A 20,354-nucleotide genomic window follows, 5' to 3' on the forward strand; every position below is an offset into this window, starting at 1 on the left:
AAAATACTTGCAAACTATATATCTGATAAAGGGCTAAATATCCAGAATCTACAAAGAAGTCAAATGAGCAAGAGAAAAATAAACTGCACCATTAAAAAGTGGGCAAAAGACATGAAGAGAAGTTTTTCAAAAGAAAACAGACAAATGGCCAACAAACATGAAAAAATGCTAAACATCACTAATCATCAGGGAAATGCAAATTAAAATCACAATGAGACATCATCTTACCCCTGTCTGAATGGCCATTACTAAAAAGTCAAAAAACAACGGATGCTGGTATGGATGCAGAGAGAAAGGAATGCTTATACACTGTTGGTGGGACTACAAATTAGTACAACCTCTCTGGAAAACAGTATGGAGATTTCTCAAAGAAATAAATATAGACTTACCATTCCACCCAGCAATCCCACTACTGGGTATCTACCGAAAGGTAAAGAAGTTATTTTAACAAAAATGCACTCGAATGTTTATTGAAGCACAATTCACAATCACAAAGATATGGAATCAACCTAAGTGCCCATCAATTCATGAGTAGAGTAACAAAATGTGGTGTGTATATATGAAGTATGTATATAGTCCACCATGGAGTACCATTCAGCCATAAAAAGGAATGAAATAATGTCTTTTGCAGCAATTTGGAATGGAATTAGAGATCATTATCCTAAGTGAACTATGTGAGGAATGAAAAAACAAACACTACATGTACCTCTAATAACTGGGAACAAATTAATGGGTACACGTGGACACAGAGAGATATAAAAGTCATTGGGGCCGGGCGCGGTGGCTCACGCCTGTAATCCTAGCACTCTGGGAGGCCGAGACGGGTGGATCGCTCGAGGTCAGGAGTTCGAGACCAGCCTGAGCAAGAGCAAGACCCCGTCTCTACTAAAAATAGAAAGACATTATACGGACAACTAAAAAAATCTATATAGAAAATATTAGCCGGGCATGGTGGCGCATGCCTGTAGTCCCAGCTACTCGGGAGGCTGAGGCAGTAGGATCGCTTAAGCCGAGGAGTCTGAGGTTGCTGTGAGCTAAGCTGACGCCACGGCACTCACTCTAGCCTGGGCAACAAAGTGAGACTCTGTCTCAACAAAAAAAAAAAAAAAAAAGTCATTGGACATTAAGAAGGAGGCAGGGGGAGGAGAGGAGGGGTAAAAACTTACCTAGTGAGTACAAATGCACATTCTATGTGGGTGATGGGCACACTAACAATCACTTAAGCATTATAAAAGCTATCCATGTAATAAAAGCATTTATACCCTCTTAATATTTTGAAATAAAAAAAAAAAACCTATTACGGAAAGCAAGAAAAAGGAGAAAGGAAAAAAAAAAATAAAAAAGGAAAGCAGTGCTTAAAAGAGAGGAGTGGCCCAGTATCAGCAACTTCCTCATACTTCTGACAATTACCCCATCCAGAGATCAGAAGGAAGTTGTCACCCAAACACATATTTCAATTGTGGACTTAGGAGAAGTATGTTTGCAAACTGTAATAAGGTTAAACATTCCCACTGGAGGTAATAAGATATTTAAGACCTTAGAAATCCTGGAGATTGAGATAATACGTGGTAGTGTATTTACTGAAAGCATTTCTTGTCTCCACTAGAGAAGGGGTGACATTACAGCAGTAATTTTCAATCCGGGTCCTTCCATGAAACGTTAATGAATGGGTGGAAAGTACTTTACAGGCCAGTTTTGCCAGAGGGGCTCACAAGGTACCAATTAAAAGGGATGCTATCAAACACCTTTGAAGTATTCTTTGGCCTAGTTTCATCACTACATTTTAGAACAATGAAACCACACTTACAAGTCACGGTTCCATAGAAAAATCAATGCTCAGAATGTATCTTTTTGTGAAAAACCTAGAATTCAAAAGGAAAATTGGCTTAGTTGTGTGAATGAAAATAGAGATAAGAGTCCTTATAATTCAACATTGTGACTAAGCAAGGAGGGAACTAGAGTCAGGACTGTGTCCAATACATCTAAGCAGCGGTGCCCAACCAGCACTGCCCAGCAGCGCTACCTTCGTCTGACTGCAGCTTTGCTAGATACATAAAATGAATTTTTGCATACATTTTCTCACTTGGGTGCCATTACACCTTGGAGCTAAATGAATGAACATGATTTTAGTCTTTTTATGGATTCAGAAAATGAATCCCAGATTAGGAAGCTTGCGAGGGCCACAGAACAAGAAAATAGAAGAACAGGGGTTACAGTTTGCGTCTTCTGACTTCTAGTTCCATCTGTTAACAGTCCACTCCTCCACGCTGCTTCACAACAGAAGCAACACTAGAAATGCCTCCAAACTCACAGGATGAAGGGGGTATCCACACAGAAGATATTCCCAGTTTGTTCCTGAAGTCTTCAAAGAACACTGTGCACCCAAACCAGCCTTTTACACCTTTAATTTCTGGTGTTCATCAGCTCCGACAGTAAGCTTTAACTGCTGTTTTTGTCTTAGACATATTCAACTCGCCCCTCATGCACTGGAAGTCCTAGGAGCTAGCGTCCACTCCACTGGCTTCCCTTCAGCCTGACAATGCAGGGACCAGATGGGCAATGCAATGGGACAGATGAGTCCCTGCATGACTAGTTTAGCACTAGGTCTTCCAGAGGCTGGCTCTGGACCCAGGCTAGGGAAAGCACACAGTCCAGGCAGACCAAGGCCAGACTGATACCAGAACAGAGCGGAAACTCCTCATACTACACACTTTTACGGTTAACCTTAAAGAACAAAAACAAAAGCAGGCAAACAAACAAAAAAAATGACTTGAGGATAGACAAGGAAGGGCACCAGAGAAAGCACGTGTTTACCGCCCTAAACTGTTCCCTACTGACCTGTGTGACATTAAAATTTCCACAGAAGAAATCCTAGGATATTTAAATATTCTAGAGATGATCAGAAGTCCTTTAGGTTTAAATCTTTCCTGCCAAGGAAAGAACAGTCCTGGGGCAGGGGGAAAAAGAAGGTGACATTTCCAGATTTCTTACCCTGCAATCCTGAAGGGTTTCTGCCCCCTACTTTCCACAGCCCCTTATCAGCAGGTCTGATGGGGCTACCTCTAACTATGCAGTCAGTGAGCGGAAGAGAGAGAGCGGGAGGGAGAGCATGCGTGTTCCAGAAAAGAAAATCTATATTGCATATTTCTCTGATACTCTGTGAAATAAATGGTTCTCTTATTTTTAGAAGAAATGAATATACACAAAATGCCTTTTTTTTTTTTCTGATCCCTGTTAGAGTTCTCTTTTCAACATCCACAAAGTAAATGGTACTGTTGTTACTCTCACTTTACCCAAGGCAGCTCTCAGGAAAAAAAAATTTAGTCATTAGACATATGCAGCTGATAGTCTACGTCTGGTTAACTCACGTGCCCAAGCCCTGGACACAGTTCTATAAAAGCCAGACCTGACAATCAGTTATAGTTAACGCAGCTATGCCTTGAAAAGTATAAATTTTTCCTTTCTCTGTGTATCTATCCTCCAGCAACTTAGTAACTTCTGAAATATTCAGCTAAAAGGCTGAAGACACAATAAGACAGGGAGATTGAGGTTTCAAGGACATTGCTTCTATCTGGACCTTGGGATTGCAAAACTAAGCCAGAGAAGTAAAGAGTAGAACTCATCCCTATTAGGAAGCAAATGGAGCAATGTGGACGGTCTGGCACCGCCTGGGTAAAGAGGCCAGGAAGAATAAATACTAATTCAGTATTCCCCCAGTGATCAACAAAGCAGGGCTGAGGGGGAAGACATTCCCCTTGCCAGTATACCCCAAATCTCCGCCATTCCCCCTGGATGTGAGGTCTATCTCCCTGGTAGAGGACATAACTGATGTTTGAAAATCTCTCGATTTGGCAACTGGACCACCACTGATCTTCAAGAAAACAGTTTATATTGACAAGAGATGTTAGTGGGAGTGGTGACAAAAAAAAGGGGAGTTTCAACTACATCAAGAGGCCTGGAGAGTCACTTGTGGACGGCCCATGTACAGTCAGATCTGAACAGGGCACATCTGAAGGGCCAGGAGACTAAGAGGAAGCAGGCGTTCGGGAAGAGCTAAGGCAAAGCGTGGGGTTTGGGGTTTGCTTGTTTGCCACGGGTAAGTATGTATACTACAGGGAAATTTAGGAAGGTAAAGATTAGGAAGCCAACTACATGCACATTAATGTCAGGGAGTGGCGGGGGTGGGGTGGGGCCGGGAGCAGAGCCTTGTTATTAGCAGAGGAAGCTCAAGTTAGCAAAACACCAGGGTACAGCAAAACTGCTGCAAACTTCCTTCTACGAGCTGCAGAGGACAACCTGGAAATGCCTGGGGAATGCAAAGCATGGGCTGACTGACTGTTGGAACCTGCCTATCTAGTCTTCAAATCATTTTTAAAGACTGCAAACCTCCTTCTCTGGTTACTTCCAAGGGTTCCTGTAACATCCCATTTGTACCAGTGAGATTTCACTGTGGTTCATGCACTTCACTCACTAGGTATCTAAAGTGTATTTAACCCAGAGCTTTTCTTTTGCTTTTGGTGTTTAGTTTGTATTTCCAAATAGATTTTCTCAGAACAGTTTTTACAAAGGTATTTTTAAGTTGTAATAATTCAGAGCACCCCAATCTTATATCCTTCTCTCACTTAAAATTCTACCACTTGCACTTTTTCATATGAGTAAGCAATCTTTACAGCCCAACATTTTAATAGAGTCATACTGTTTCATCAAGCAGTATGTATTATGCTTCACTATTGTTGAAAATGATTGTTTTCAATTTTTCACTATTACAAATAATGCCCCAAACTAACCCTTTTCTGTATCTCCATTTCTGACAGTGACATGACAGCTGTCCCAATAGGCTTGAAATCTCCTCTTCATTCTCAAATATTTGCTTTTTGTTGTTGCTATCAAATGGGTTCTTTTTTCATTATTGATGATATAAACGACTGCTACTGATTTTATATTTATTTTATACCTAGCCACTTTATTGAATTCACTAATTCTAATAAGTTTTTAATTATTTCCCTTATATTTTCTAGATATATAATCATATAATCTACAATTAATGATAATTTCATTTTCTTCCCTACCAAATTTTGGTTCATCTTTTATCGCATTGGTCAAAGCTTTGCAAAACATATAAAAATAGTAGTGACAGGGAACATTCTGACCTCGTGCTGTTATTTTGAATAATATTTGCCATCTTATTCAAGCATTTATTCCTACTTTTAGTTTTGGATTTTAATTTCTTTTTAGTATCAATTAGGATAAGTATGTAGGTTTATCTAATCTATTAACATTATTAAACTTCTTGAATTCTTGTGATAAATTCTGCTTTTATTTATATTTCTCATATCTATATTTATAAGAAAGGTTGGTCCATATTTTCGTTGTCCAATAAGTAGCCGTGTGTGCCTCTTGGGCAACTGAAAGGTGGCTACTCTGAATGGAGATGTGCTGCAAACACATTTTAATGCACACTGGATTTTGAAAACTTAATTTGAAAAATATTAAGATATTTTACAATGATGACATGTTGAAATGATTAGAGTATAATAGATTAAATAATATACATTATTAAAATTAATTCTAAGCCTGCCCTGATATTCTTTTATAAAGGATATACCTGTTAACTGCCAGGCACTGTCAGAATTGGCTAACCTATATTCAACACTAGATTAAAACAAAGACCTACTGATAGCATTTCAGATCTTATAAAAGACTTACAAATGATTCTTACTTCCTGACTGGTTTTTACGGAATGTAAAAAGTGGCCTTTTCTTTGTTTTAGAGTCTGTAAAGATTCTCCTCTTTACACCAAGGTATGGCTAATGCACCTTTGTGTATACGCTGACAACTATGAGTAGAAAAACGTTTGTGCTGCTTTTCTGCTCATTTGGAAAACACACCCTACCTTTTTGTCTGAGACCAAAATTTAGCTCATCAGATCCCAGGGGATACACTAGCCTCATCGGCAACAAGCCTGTTTAGAGAGGAGTGAGAACGGTATATATGGAAGATGCACAGGAAAGCCTAAGCTGCCTGGGTGTGCTTCCTGCACAGGTCAGCGTGGGGGGGGGGGTGGCATGAGCGCCTGCAGAACTGCATGGCAAGCACAGACGTGAACGCAGTCCTACAGCTTGCATCCATAAAGCTATCACTCCCAGAGTCTTTTTACTTTTAGTTTTTACTGTGTGATACCCACCCGGGCTACCTGGGTTCCACTCCTGACCACACACTTACTAACTGAGTGATTATGGACAAGTTACTTAACCACTCATACCTCAATTTCTTCATCTATAAAATGAGGGGAATAAAAAGATCTATTTCGGAGTTTGAGACTTAAACAAGATAGGGTATGCAATGCTCCCACTAAAGTTCCTGGGATCCAATATATGTATACATCCAATAAATGGATACCACAGCGTACACTCCAATTTCATCTTCTGTCAAGGGTTGACTGTAAGATCACTAATTAGCAAAGCTTCATCCACTAATTGGAAGCTTGACATCAATAATACATGGCTTGTCATCATTCACAGATGACCAGTCATTATCGACTAAGGAACAGCAAAGTGTGTATTCATTAACACATAAAACCTGGGTCATTTCGGCAGTGCTGAATCACTCAGTCGCCATCAAAGGCTGAAGAAAAATCCAGGTTGTACCCGATACCTCAGGCAAAGAAACCATGTCTTTGGGGACAGTTTGCCAAGAGATGCACAGAAGTTCGTTCTCTTCCCTGGTGCTTCCTATCCATTATAGGCTATGCAGCTCCCTATGACTCTTCACTCCTAAGACCAACCCCTGCCTCAGAGAGGCCCAGTGCTGGATGGTCAGAGTGACCCATGGCAGGGAGGCAGTGAGGAAGTGAGCCTACACCTGCTCCCCACTCCCTCGTCTTATCTGCACAGCTGGAATCTTCACCACTCCTAAAGATACTCATCTGTTTCTCCCTTCAGAATTTCTACCCAACCACATCTATAATCCAGTGCTTCATAAAAGAGAAATTAAAACCCAATTATTGTTCTTACTCATGAGATTTTTGTCTTTCTTGAAGGGAATTAGAGAAGGGAAAGAACGTAGGCTTGCAGACAGAAGCAAAAACCATTAGAAAATCTCAAAATGGTAGTGTGCTCACTTCAGGGACAAAGGATGATATAGAAGTTGGAAGAGCTTTGTGGTGGGCAAAGGAGGAGAGAGACGCTAGTCACAAAGGACAGGCGAGGAAGGTCGAAGGGAAAGCGGGCAAGCCAGTGCATGAGAATAAATGAAGAAGAAAAGAGATGATCGTGAGATTTGCTCCTGCTTCTACTTTCTCCTCTCCCATAGATCATCATGCCTCAGCTTCGCTCTTCACCCCACTCCTTTGCTTGTCACGGTGGGGAGATGGGCAAGGGGAGAATCCCAATTCCACTAGCCAGGTCCACACCAGGAAGGGACGCTTCCCTGGCAAATCTGAATTCAAATCTCCAGAGGACACTGGAATACATGGTGGTAACGTACCACGAGACACACAAGGCCCTAAGACTCAGGCTCTCGAAGCTGGCCTGGAAAACTACCCAGAGTGCATTTAACACTGTTTTTTTCAAATGGGAAATGTACTTTGGAATTCTAAGGAAGCTCAAATAAATTTCTGGCATGGTGAGCAGATTAGAAACTGTAATACATACTAAGTGATATGTACTATGGCAAAGAGTCCAAGAACTTAAGGTGAACTTGAGAAACACTATTCCCCCTCCCAAGAAAACGTAATTAACCAAATAAAGTATATAGAAATGACAAGTCCCAGGCACCCCAAGGAGGGAAAAATACCTGCAGGGCATAGAACCTAGGGCCAGTTTCATTAATGAAATGAGACTTCAGCTGGGCCCTCGAAATACTATGTGTTTCTCCAAAAGAATATGAAAGCTTTATGTTTTCAGACAGAGCAGAAAATTCTCCTCTCTACCCCTTTACTTCTATAAAATATAAGAATGTTCTCATATTTATAATTTAGTTTTTTTCATAGTTGTTACATTAATGTCAATAAGCAATCCAAGGCCAGCATTCAGTTTTCAAGATCTGACATTTGTTTGATATGTAAGATTTTCTTTCCTTTGGAAAAATATATATTAGGCAATTCTTTCTTTCACGTTTTTCTCTAAGCTTTCATTTTTCTTTGGTCAAAATCAGTTTTCCTTCCAATATTTACATTTCAAATAGTTGGTTCATTGGTGTCACTATGTCATTATGGTCCTCTCCTTGAGGACCATAAACATTGTTCAAAATAGTTATGTAATTTTCTCTGGGACTAAGTATGCTTTCATCTTTTCCCTGTGAATCATTTGACAAAAAGTGGTGGTACCAACAGGTATACTCACCATCCCATGGCAGAAAACACAGGAAAAAAACACCAGGAAGGAAACACTATAGTTACTGACATCTGAAGTTTGGTGCTAGCTACCATGGCTGCCTTATCTTTAATTACGAGCCCAAATTACCTTTGTCTGCTCGCTGTCTGGGTCTTCGAGCCAAGTGTAAGGGTCACAAATTTTATGGCCATGATAATCCTGTACCTGGAAAACATAAAATGAGGTATTAGATAATTAGTGTCTAACCCCAATTAAAATTAGTATTTTCTGAATGTGAAGGAGAAATAGGAAAGGGACAGACAAAAAAAAAAAAAACTAATTGGCTCACTGGCAACGTATCTGCCCAAATTACCACATGAACCAAAGTTGGCAAGTTCTCAAAGGTGTCAAGCTACCCTTCATGAAAAGAATGTTTTAGCTGGAGAGGGAAGAAAGATGAAAGGTCAGAACAGGAAACTGCTCTGTCTGTACAACACAAAACAAAGACCTGCTACTGTGCTAAAGAAACTTGCAAATGTGCTGTCAGCGGCCAAGCCCAGAAAGACACAATGCAGTGGGCATGCAAGGAGGGCACGTCTGGGAGGGAGCTAACACACATGTGCTCAGTTTCCTGTTCATGCTGAGCTTCGCAATGATTAGAAAATCTCCCTACATGATCAGTTTTGTTTTAAAGTCTAAACTGCCAAAAAGCAAGTTACTAATATGCGTGTAGTATATGATTCTGACACCAGCTATAAAAGCTGACTTAAATGCAATGAAAGAACATTTTAAAACTAAAGCCTTCTTTCCTTTTTATTGTTGTGAAATGTTTTCTTTCACTGTTTACAAAAAGAAGGCACAAAAGCATCACTCATTCAGACTATGATTCGAAGGAATAAAATTGCTTGGTGTAAGCAGAGCCTGGCTGACAGTTCCCACCACAAATTCCTGGGCCTGGCCTCACAGACCCCTTGAGCGAGTTCCAAGGAACAAGTGGGACCAGTTTTTCACCACTCCCCAGGTCATTATGCCTAAAGAAATGATCTAGGCCAGGTACCATGGCTCACTCCTATAATCCTGGCACTTTGGGAGGCCTAGGTGGGAAGATCGCTTGGGACCAGTAGTTCAAGCCTGGCCTGAGCAACAGAGTGAGACCCTGTCTCTACGAAAAATTAGCCTGGTGTGTGTGGGGGCCCAAGAGGGCTGCCTAGAGACATCGGCTGCCAGGTCGTCCTGGCGGGAAGGAAGGGTCTCAGGTAAAGGAGAGGGGCAATGGGCACAGCTCAGGTGTAGTTCAGAGGGAAAGGTGCCAGAGCCTGCGAGGGACTTCAAGGAAAGAAACTGTGAAGCAGAACAGGAATAAAAACAAGATATCAGCAAAGATCAAGCCCAGAGAAGCTCGGAGCCCAGTGCAGCGGGTGGGTGGGGGTTTCATTTCTCCACCCCACATATCCCCCGTGGTCGGCGGGCTGCCAAGTTGTCTGGAAGCCCAAGTGCTGCTGCAACCACTGAACAGGGACCTTCTTGAAAATAAAGCACTAGGCTTCCAACCCCTTTGAGGTCCCCCACCCCATAACCACGGCCTGGAGCAGAGAAGACGGGTGCCATACTGCTTTTCCGCCTACAGTGTCCCTTAACCAACCGAGGGAGCTCCAGCCCTTCACTTTTCGCACCGCCTGTTCCCACACAGTTCCCAACACCTGCCCAGATTGCAGTGGGCTCTGGACAACCTGTGTAATCCCGCAGCTCGGACATTCCACGTGGGCTTCCTTCCAGGGAGACGAACCAGAAGAGCTGGAGTGCCGGCTCTCTTCCATTCATGCTCTTTTCTTCCTCTGCCCACCGCAGCCGAGAGGGCCAATTAAGCCGAGACTTTCAAAAGTGGCTGCCTCCCCTCTGCTGGTGCACCCACCAGTCTGAGGTTGCCACAGAGAGTGGGGGCCTGCAGTGGACTCAAGGGTGCTTGATCTGGGACTGCTCTGCCCACCAGCACTGCCCAGGAAAACCCACCTGTGGGTCAGACACACAGGGCAGATCCATATGCTCAGGACTCAATCGGGTTGCCCGGGGGCAGGGGGAGATTCGAGAATTGAACTCGGGAGGCCAGGGAGCCCACGTGGGCAGAACAGATGGCAGAGTGCAGCGTGGGTCTGAGCTGCAGCGAACTGGCGGAGCACCCATCCCCCCATAGGAAAGCCGCACTTTCAGACTGGGGCAGGTCCTTGGGCAGGGAAGTTGCCAACCTATGGCGCCAGTGCTCCTGAGCTCGGTGAGTTCGGGTGCCCATCTGCGATGGTGGGATACTCTTGGGGCAGGGGAAGCATGGGATAGGTAGAGCTCACTCCCAGTAGCTAGCAGATGAATTGCAGATGGCCCCTTCCCCATGAACAGACTTTCCAGTTTGGTGAGGCTGCTTTGAGTCCCTTCCCAGAGGCTTTCGCCAGTGTTCTGGGAGCCAACCTTTGATCTCTGCCCAGACAGTTCTAGGACCCACCTCTGCAGAGCCTGAAAGCAGGCTCACCCTACCTAGCCCCGCCCATCCTTGCTCCTCCAACCACCTCTGCTGTGGTGGAGAATAAGCAATCCCCAGGGAACTACAGGGCCCCTCCCACTGCCTGGGGCATTCAAGTGCTTCTCCAGAGGGGCTAGAACCTATCACAAGCACAAAAGAACATCACTGCAGTTGGCTCTTTCTACTGACAGAACAACTGTATGGCCCATCACAGCATCTACTGACTCAATCAACAGGGCGCTGCTGATTCTTACTCACAAGCACCACCCACGTCTCAGAGATTAAGCTGGGGGTCCCCGTACAATTTACACTGCTGGGGGGAGAGGAAGACAACAGAATAGAAGCAGCCCGAAGGGGTACCTCGATGTAGGAGAGGAATAAAAGTTGCAGGCAGCTCAACCTGTGAGGGGTCTCCCTCCTCCACTGCAGACCTGTGGGCTGACGGGGGAGCCGCTCAGAGTCTGCACAGAGACTGCACCACAGAGCAGGTGCCACAGAGATCTGGTGGCTGCCAGTTCTGGGTTTCTGCAGCTGACATCATCCTGATCACTCTGGTGCACAGCACCAGGTCTGCCTGGGACTCAGCTTTCTAGCAATAGTCTTTGCATCACCTCTGCTGGGCTGGGGAGGGAGCAGACAGAACAGACGCTCCCCCGTGCTGTGACTGTGACTGGGGGTTGAGCATGCCTACCCCTGCCTGGGATCTGAGCAGAGGAGGAGCATCAGATGCCACAGGCACCGCCTGGGAAGCCCTGAGCAACTGCCTAAGCAGGTCCTAGGGAGAGGGATGGGGGGTGAGAGAACCTTGGGCACCCAGCAAGCAGCTCTGGCCCACATATGTGGTCCCTGGGCCACCAAGACAAACTCCTGCCTACACAACTGGGCAAGAGCAGTCTCCACATTGGAAGAACAACACTCCATCTATGCAGCTCTGCCCTATAATCCCCAGAGCCAGCTCTGAAGCTCTTGCTGCACTCAAGCCCAAGGCTCTGCCCCTGTAGCTCCAGGGCCCCCACCGAGCATACAACAGCAGCCTCTTGATTCCAGGGCTGTGCCTGGCCCCAAGACCCCACCCCTGAGTAACCGCCACTGCCGCTGGGCCAGCAGAACCTCCCCAAGATCCAACACTTCACTCAGGAACCCGCAGCCCATAGCAGCCATTACTCTTGGACCTGATTCGTGTGAATGCCCACAGCCTGGTCATCCACGATGACTGCCTAAATAGACTCGCTCAGCTGCCACTGTCACCTCCACTGGGTGACCTTGGCCAGAGCAATCCCTCACAACAACACCCCTCACAGAGAGGGTCACATCCAGCCCCCAACTCAGACTTCCAACAGCCATCTGGGGAATGACACACGAAGATCATCCAGCACAGGCTTCAACTGTGGCAATCACAGGGAAATGGGTCAAAACAGAACAACTGTTCTACAGGCTCCCAGTGCACCCACCCTGCCCCTAACAGGTCAACATTCCAGAGCAGGACACCAAAGTTCCATCTACCATTCTCCCCTTCCTCTAACTAAACAAGGGTTCCTACCAAAGGAGAACAGGTGCCCTGCAATCCTAGTAACTCAGAGCCGAGAGAAGAGGAGCCAGATGAGAAGAAACCAGCAAACGAATCCTGGCAACATGAAAACACAAAATAGTTTGACAATGGCAATGGATCACAATGGAGCTACAGTAGTGGATTCCACCCACGAGGAAATTGCTGAAATGACAAAAATGGAATTCAGTATATTGATGGCAAATAAGATGAACGGAATTGAAAAGAAAGTTGAAAACCAAGAAAAAGAAGCCAAAAAAAAAAATATATGTATTTTAGGAAATCAATGAAAAACTCAGGAAAGACCTAGACAACATAAGGCTATAATAGAACTTAAAGAAATGAAAGAGTCATTTAGAGAATTTCAAAACACAGCAGAAAGCATCCACAACAGACTAAACCAAGCAGAAGAAAGAATCTCAGAGCTTGAAGACAAGCTTGAGATTATCCAGTCATTCAAAGAGGCAGGGTAGAGAGTAAAAAAGTCTGAGCAATCACTCAGAGAGATAGAGGACTATGTACAGCAAACAAACATGTGAATCACAGGTGTTCCTGAGGGAGAAGAAGAAGAGCTAAAGGCATGGAAAACCTATTTAAGGGAATTATTGAGGAAAACTTCCCTGGTATTGCCAGAGATTCACATGTACAGATATAAGATAGTCATTGAACACCAAGAAGATTCAGAGCAAACAGGACATCTCTAAGACACACAGGAGTCAACCTGGCCAAAGTCAAAATGAAAGAAAAATTCTACAAGCAGCAAGATAAAAGCAACAAATAACCTACAAAGGAAAAATAATCAGGCAAATTTCAGACTTCTCAGTGGAAATCTTACATGCCAGAAGAAATTGGAGCCCCATCTTTAATCTTCTGAAACAGAACTGCCAGCCTAGAATTTTTAATCCTGCAAAACTAAGTGTCACAATTGATGGAGAAATTAAGTCTTTTCCAGACAAGCAAACACTGAGGGAATTTGCCATGACCAGAGCTGCCCTGAAAGAAATACCCAGAGCTGCATTATACACGAATCAGCATAACAGATACCCACCAGAGTAAAGTCACCCAAAAAAATCCCTAAAACTCACAACTCTTATAAAATAATAGAACAACAGGAAAAAAAAGGAATAAGGTACTCTCCAACATGATAAACAGATCAACGTCTCACACATCAATTCTATCACTCAATGTGAACGGTCTGGGTGCTCCTCTCCAAAGACATAGGCTGGCTGGCTGGATGAAAAAAATACAACAGAAGTATCTGCTGTCTGCAGGAAACACATCTAACCCACAAAGATGCACACAGACTTAAAATGAAAGGATGGAAAAAAAATATTCCATGAAAATGGAAATCAAAGGAGAGCAAGTACAGCCAGTAACATATCAGATAAAATTGACTTTAAACCAACAATGGTAAAGAAAGACAAAGAGAGTCATTATATAATGGTAAAGGGAGTAACTGAACAACACATAATAATCCTAAATATGTATGTGCCTAACACAAGAGCTCCCACATACATAGAGCAAATTTCACTAGAGCAAAGCAAAGAAATAAACAGCACAATCCTAATTGCTGGGGACCTCAACACCCCACTGTCAGAGCTGGACAAATCATCAAAGAAGAAAATAAATATATGATGGATTTAAACTGGACTCTAAACCATATGGACCTAACAGACAATTACAGAACATTCTACCCAAGAACTACTGAATATACATTCTTCTCATCAGTATATGCAACATTTTCTAAGATTGATCATATCTTAGGCCACAAAATAGGTCTCAACAAATTAAAAAAATTGAAATCATACCATGTATTTTCTCAGACAACAGTGGAATAACACTAGAAATAAATCACAGGAGAAACACTCAAACCTACACAAAGTCATGGAAATTAAGCAACTTGCTGCTGAATGATTATTGGGTCAATAACAAAATAAGGACGGAAATCAAAAAATTCCTCAAACTGAACAAGAATGGGACATAAGCTATCGAAATCTATGGGATTCAGCAAAAGCAGTCCTAAGAAGAAAATGCATAGTTTTAAATGCCTACACTAAAAAGACAGAAAGATCACAGATTAACAACCTAATGACACATCTCAAGGAAACAGAAAAGGAAGAGCAAATCAAACCCAAAGCCAATAGAAGAAAAGAAATAACTAAAGTCAGAGCAGAACTAAATTAAATAGAAGACAAAATAAAATAAAATAAAACAAAAAGTTGGTTCTTCAAAAAGATAAACAAAACTGAAAGATCTCTTGCTAGATTAACCAGGAATAGAAGAGAAGGGACCCAAACAAGCTCAATCAGAAATGAAAAAGGAGATATTACAACTCATTCCATAGAAATTCAAAACATATCATCCATGAATACTACAAAAATCTCTAAGCACATAAACTAGAAAAAGTTCAGGAAATGGACAAATTCCTCACAACACTCAATCTCCCAAGATTCAATCAGAAAAAATAGATCGCCTGAACAGTCCAATGATGAGCAGTAAGAGCAAACAACAACAACAACAAAAATCTTTCAACCAAAAATAATGCCTGGACCAGATGTATTCATAGACAAATTCTACCAGACCTTTAAGGAAGAGCTGGTACCTATACTGCAGAAATTACTCCATAACACTGAGAAGGAAGGAATTCCACCTCAACTTATTCTACGAAGCTTGTATCACCTTGACACCAAAGCCAGAAAAGGACACAACAAAAAAAGAAAACTAGAGATCGATATCCCCTATGTATATAGATGCAAAAATACTCAATAAAATACTAGCAAACCAAATCCAACAGTACAACAAAGAAATAATCCACCATGATCAAGTGGGCTTCATCCTAGGAATACAAGGATGGTTCAACATATGTAAATCAATAAATGTGATTTACCACATACAAAGAAACAATAAGAAAAATCATATTATCATCTCATTAGATACAGAAAAAGCATTTGACAAAATCCAGCACTCTTTCATGATAAAAATCCTCCACAAACTAGGCATAGAAGAAACATATCTCAAAATTATAAAAGTCATATATGACAAACCCACAGGCAACATCATGCCGAATGGGGAAAAGTTGAAAGCATTGCCCCTAAGAACTAGAACAAGATAAGGGTGCCCACTGTCATCACTCTTATTCAACATAGTGCTGGAAGTCCTAGCCGGAGCAATAAGGCAGAGAAAGAAATACAGGGTATCCAAGTCAGGAAAGAGGAGGTCAAACTATCCCTTTTAGCTGATGACATGATCTTCTATTTAGAAAAACCCCAAGGATTCCACCAAGACACTCCTGGAATTAATAAATAAATTCATCAAAGTCTCAGGTTACAAAATTAATGTACAGAAATCAGCAGTTCTACATACCAATGACAGTCAAGCTGGGAATCAAATCAAAGGCTCAGTACCATTCACAACAGCTACAAGGAAAATCAAATACCTGGGAACACACTTTACCCTGAAGGTGAAAAATTTCTACAAGAACTATGAAACACTGAGGAAAGAAATCACAGATGACACAAATAATGGAAAAGCATATCTAGCTCATGGATCAGTAGAATCAACTTTTTAAAAATGTCTATACTACTCAAAGTGATTTACAGATTCAATGCAATCCCCGTGAAAACAACAATGGCATATTTCACAGACACAGAAAAAATAATTATATACTTTGTTTGAAACCAGAAAAGATCCTCAATAGCCAAAGCAATCCTAAGCAAAAAGAACAAATCTGGAGGCATCACATTACCAGACTTCAAACTATTCCAAAAGGCTATAGTAACCAAAAGAGCACGGTACTGGCACAAAACAGAGACATAGACCAATGGAACAGAACAGAGAACCCAGATATAAAACCATCTACACAGCCAAGTGATCTTTGACAGAGCAGACAATAACGTAACACTGGCAAAAAGAAGCCCTATTCAATAAACAGTGCTGGGGAAATTGGATAGAGCCATGCAGAAGAATGAAACAGGACTTCTATCTCTCACCACTCACAAAAATTAATTCAAGATAGATAGAAGACCTAAATGTAAGGCATGAAACCATAAGAGTTCTACAAGAAAATGTAGGGAAAACTCTCCTAAAGTATTGGTCTAGGCAAAGAATTTATAAGGAAGACCCCAATGGTAACTACAGAAACAACAAAAATAAATAAATGGGACTTGATTAAATTAAAAGGCTTCTGCACAGCTAAGGAAATAATCAACAGAACAAATAGACAACCTACAGAATGGGAGAAAACATTTACAAACTACACATTGGATGAAGTAGTACTATTCAGAACCTACAAAGAACTCAAGCAAATCAGCAATTAAAAAACAAACAACCCCATTAAAAAGGGGGCAGAAGACATGAACAGAAGTTTTTATAAGGAAGACAGACAAACGGCCAACAAACATGAAGAAAAGCTCAATGTCACTAATCATGAGGGAAATGCAAATTAAAAGCACAATGTGGTATCACCTTAGAATGGCTTTTATTATAAAGTACAGAAACAATAGATGCTGGCGTGGATGCAGACAGAAAGGAACACTTATACACTGTTGGTGGGACTGTAAATTAGTACAACCTCTGTGGAAAATAGTATGGAGATTTCTCAAAGAACTGAAAGCAGACCTACTATTCAATCCAAGAATTCCACTACTGGTATGTACCCAAAGGAAAATAAGTCAGTTTATCACAAAGACACCCACATTGGAATGTTTTATTGTAGCACAATTCACAATTGCAAAAATCTGGAATCAACCCAAGTGCCCATCAATTCATGAGTGGCTTAAAAAAATGTGGTATATATATATACTGTGGACTACTACACAGCCATAAAAAAGGATAGATTAATGTATTTGGAGCCTTTTTGATGGAATGGAGTCCATTATCCGAAGCAAAGTATCCCAAGAATGAAAAAATAAACACCACATGTATTCTCCAATAAACTGGAACTAACCGAGGGGCACACATGTGCACAGAGGGTAGTAAAAGTCATTGGCAATCAAGCAGAGGGTTTGAGGAGGAGGGGAGGAACAAAAACCTATGTAATGGGTACACTAAACACTATTCAGGTGATGGGCACAGTTTCGCCCTGACTCAAGCATCAGAAAAGCTATCCATGTAACAAGAAGATTTGTACTCCCTTAATATTTTGAAACTAAAGTATGGAAAAAATATAAAGTACAGAATTTATGGCATAAATTGAGAAAGTAAACAACAACAACAAAAAAATCACAACTCTATTATACAAAAAAAAAAATTTTTTTTTTTTTTTTTGAGATATAGTCTCACTTTGTTGCCCGGGCTAGAGTGCCGTGGCAACAGGCTAGCTCACAGCAACCTCAAACTCCTGGGCTCAAGCAATCCTACTGCCTCAGCCTCCCAAGTAGTTGGGACTACAGACATGCGCCACCATGCCCGGCTAATATTTTCTGTATATTTTTAGTTGTACAGATAATTTCTATTTTTTTAGTAAAGACAGGGTCTCGCTCTTGCTCAGGCTGGTCTCCAACTCCTGAACTCAAACGATCCGCCTGACTCGGCCTCCCAGAGTGCTAGGATTACAGGCATGAGCCACCGCACCCGGCCCAAAAATATTTTTATTCTGATTCTACTTTACCCAATCTGAGAAATTTAGCTACTAGTAAGAGAATCATGGTCACAACGTTTGGATTTAATCCAGTTCTTAATATGTCAAATTAACTCTTACGCAAAAAAGGTATTTGTCCAGAATTCCAACCACTGGATCTCAACAGTTACCTTGAGTTTGCCTGTCGCTTAGGCAATTGGTGGTTAACTCCAGCACTGTGTAAAACACACTCATTCCCCTTCTCCTTCTAGGGCCTCCTCTCGCCCTCTCTCAACTCCTTTTCTTGTTTAATAAAACCTGAATCAGCAAGGCCACACCATGGGCTCACTGCCCCGCCTCTCCCATTGCTGTCTTGGTCTCTTGCATCCCTAGTGCCCAACGCCCACCCAGAGAGTGGCCTGGGGCAGAGCAGGCACTCCATACACGTTTTTAAATCGAATGAATAAGCTTCAACTCTGAGGGCTTTAAAACTGCAAGTTTTAAAAGTTTGTTTTCGTTTCTAAATTTTGCATCAAACACCCCAATGTACACTTTCTCCTACCACCACGGGTAAGCAAGAGGTTTTGCCAGTCAAAAGCAGTTGACACCTCTTGTCTTCCCACTTCCTTAAGATGCCCATCCTTACCCGGGCGTCTGCCCTTGACCCCATTGATTTTTAGGAAGCGGCCAAGCAGCACTGACCACAGGCTCCGCTGTCAGTAGACACATAGTGACCACCAGCGGGGGCCCCCTGCGCTATTAAAGACCACCGCGACCCCGGCCCGTTCCTCGCTAACAAAGGCCGAGGGGGAGGGGAAGGACGCAGGGGGTTGAAGCCGGGGTTGAAGCCGCAGGAGGCAGCGGCCAGCCAGGCGTGGTGGGGAGCCCGGTGGGCGGGGAGGGGGGTACTCACCGCGGTCTCGTCGCGGTACACGTCGGGGTACTGGAGAGACAGCATGGTCGGGGACGGGCAGGGGCACGGGCTCCGGGAGTGGCTGTGAGCTGGCCGGGCTGGTCACAGGGCACGGCTGGGGTGCAGGCAGAGGCCGCGCGACTCGGGTGTCTCCGGCAGAGCTAGCACGGCAGAATTGCGGCTACCTCGTAAATTTTTACGCGCACCCCGGGACTATCTGTCGCTAGGGCGGAAATGTTTCCGCGCGGCCCGCGAGAACTTCCGCGCAGCACGGCGAATCCGACGCGGCCGCGAGCCCCTCCCCGGCGGGCGGGCCCAGCGGCTGCAAGAGGAAGCAGGCGGCGCCGTTCGCGGCCAGCCCGGGCGCACAGCTCCCTCTGCAGGAGCGCCGGCCGCTCCCGCGCGCCGGGCCGGCTCTCCCTGGGGTCCCCGCGCGCACCGCTCCGCCGTGGCCGTGCTCGCGGGGCTCCCTCTCCCAGAATGAACCTCAGGGTTCATCTGTGGGTGGATCCCCCGTCTTCTCCGGCCTTCGTGTTTCAGGCAGGGCAGGTGCGGCGAAGCAAGACCTGGCCTTGGAAGGGACTTGAGGTGGCCTAATGTCCACTGCCTGCGACTCCGGTCTTGGAAGGGAAGAAATGGATCGTGGTGACTGTGAAGGAAACACATCTCCCTTCACGCCACGACTCCTGGCGGACGCTGGATGGTTCAGCACCCGGATTATGGAGATGCTTTGGGGAGTTGGTGGGACAGCGGATGAGCCCTTATTTGAGATTTACCCATTGAGAGGGGACCGATGATGGGAGGCCTTGAAATCATCAAGGCTATTTTATTCATCCTGCCGGTTCTTCTGTTCCCCTCTTGCTAATATGTTTGTTTATTGAGCCCCTGCTGTTGTCGCTGTGGGGAAAAAGATATTAGACAAGATGCTTGACCTCAAATCTATGGAAATTTACAAGTTACATCACATCATCCTCAGGCTAGTGATGATGTGTTCTGGTCTTGCTTTCTGGACCAGCCGGAAGAGACATTATAGGCCCAGTCATCAAGGCTAGAGTGTCTGTCCAGTGTGTTTTGTATCCCTGGTTTCTTAAAAGATTTGGGAGACGGCGTGGGTGTAACTAGAAAGTTCTTTGCGTCCTGAATTCCAAGTGGACATGGTGACTGTTGTAAATGGGTGTCTTCCATTTAGTGTTATCATCCCAATTCCATGTCTCACCTTTAGTTCACCGTTTCTGTTCGTGGTGGGATGTGTGGTTATCATCTTCTGCACCTGATCCTGGACACCCCCTCCTTGGGTAATCTCGGAAGCCTCAATTCTGGGAGAGCTCACACTATTGATGCCAGACTTAGTGCAAGCAAACACAGGGACATAGCACACTGCAGCCCAGCAGTTCGGGTCCCCGTTCCCACCCCTGCTTTGCCTGTCTGTCACCTGACCCATGAGCTGCCAGGCATTGACCAGCTGACCTTTGCCTAGGGCTTCACAAATAGTAAAAAATAGAGCCATTCAAACC

The 20,354-nt window shown here is 43.6% G+C and overlaps 1 protein-coding gene across 1 annotated transcript in view; it reads right to left on the minus strand.

Moving 5' to 3' along the window:
• PREP (prolyl endopeptidase) overlaps positions 1-19,066 on the minus strand; it is a 136,372-nt gene extending 117,306 nt beyond the window's left edge. The window contains exons 1-2 of the mRNA XM_069487656.1: positions 18,841-19,066; positions 8,463-8,537 (exon numbers count right to left, since the gene is read on the minus strand). Coding sequence (XP_069343757.1) covers positions 8,463-8,537; positions 18,841-18,885 — 120 coding nt within the window. The 5' untranslated portion in view covers positions 18,886-19,066. The remainder of the gene's footprint in view (positions 1-8,462; positions 8,538-18,840) is intronic.
• Positions 19,067-20,354: the final 1,288 nt, after the last annotated feature.

This window comes from Eulemur rufifrons, chromosome 15, assembly GCF_041146395.1.
Source record: "Eulemur rufifrons isolate Redbay chromosome 15, OSU_ERuf_1, whole genome shotgun sequence".
Classification (NCBI taxonomy): domain Eukaryota; kingdom Metazoa; phylum Chordata; class Mammalia; order Primates; family Lemuridae; genus Eulemur; species Eulemur rufifrons.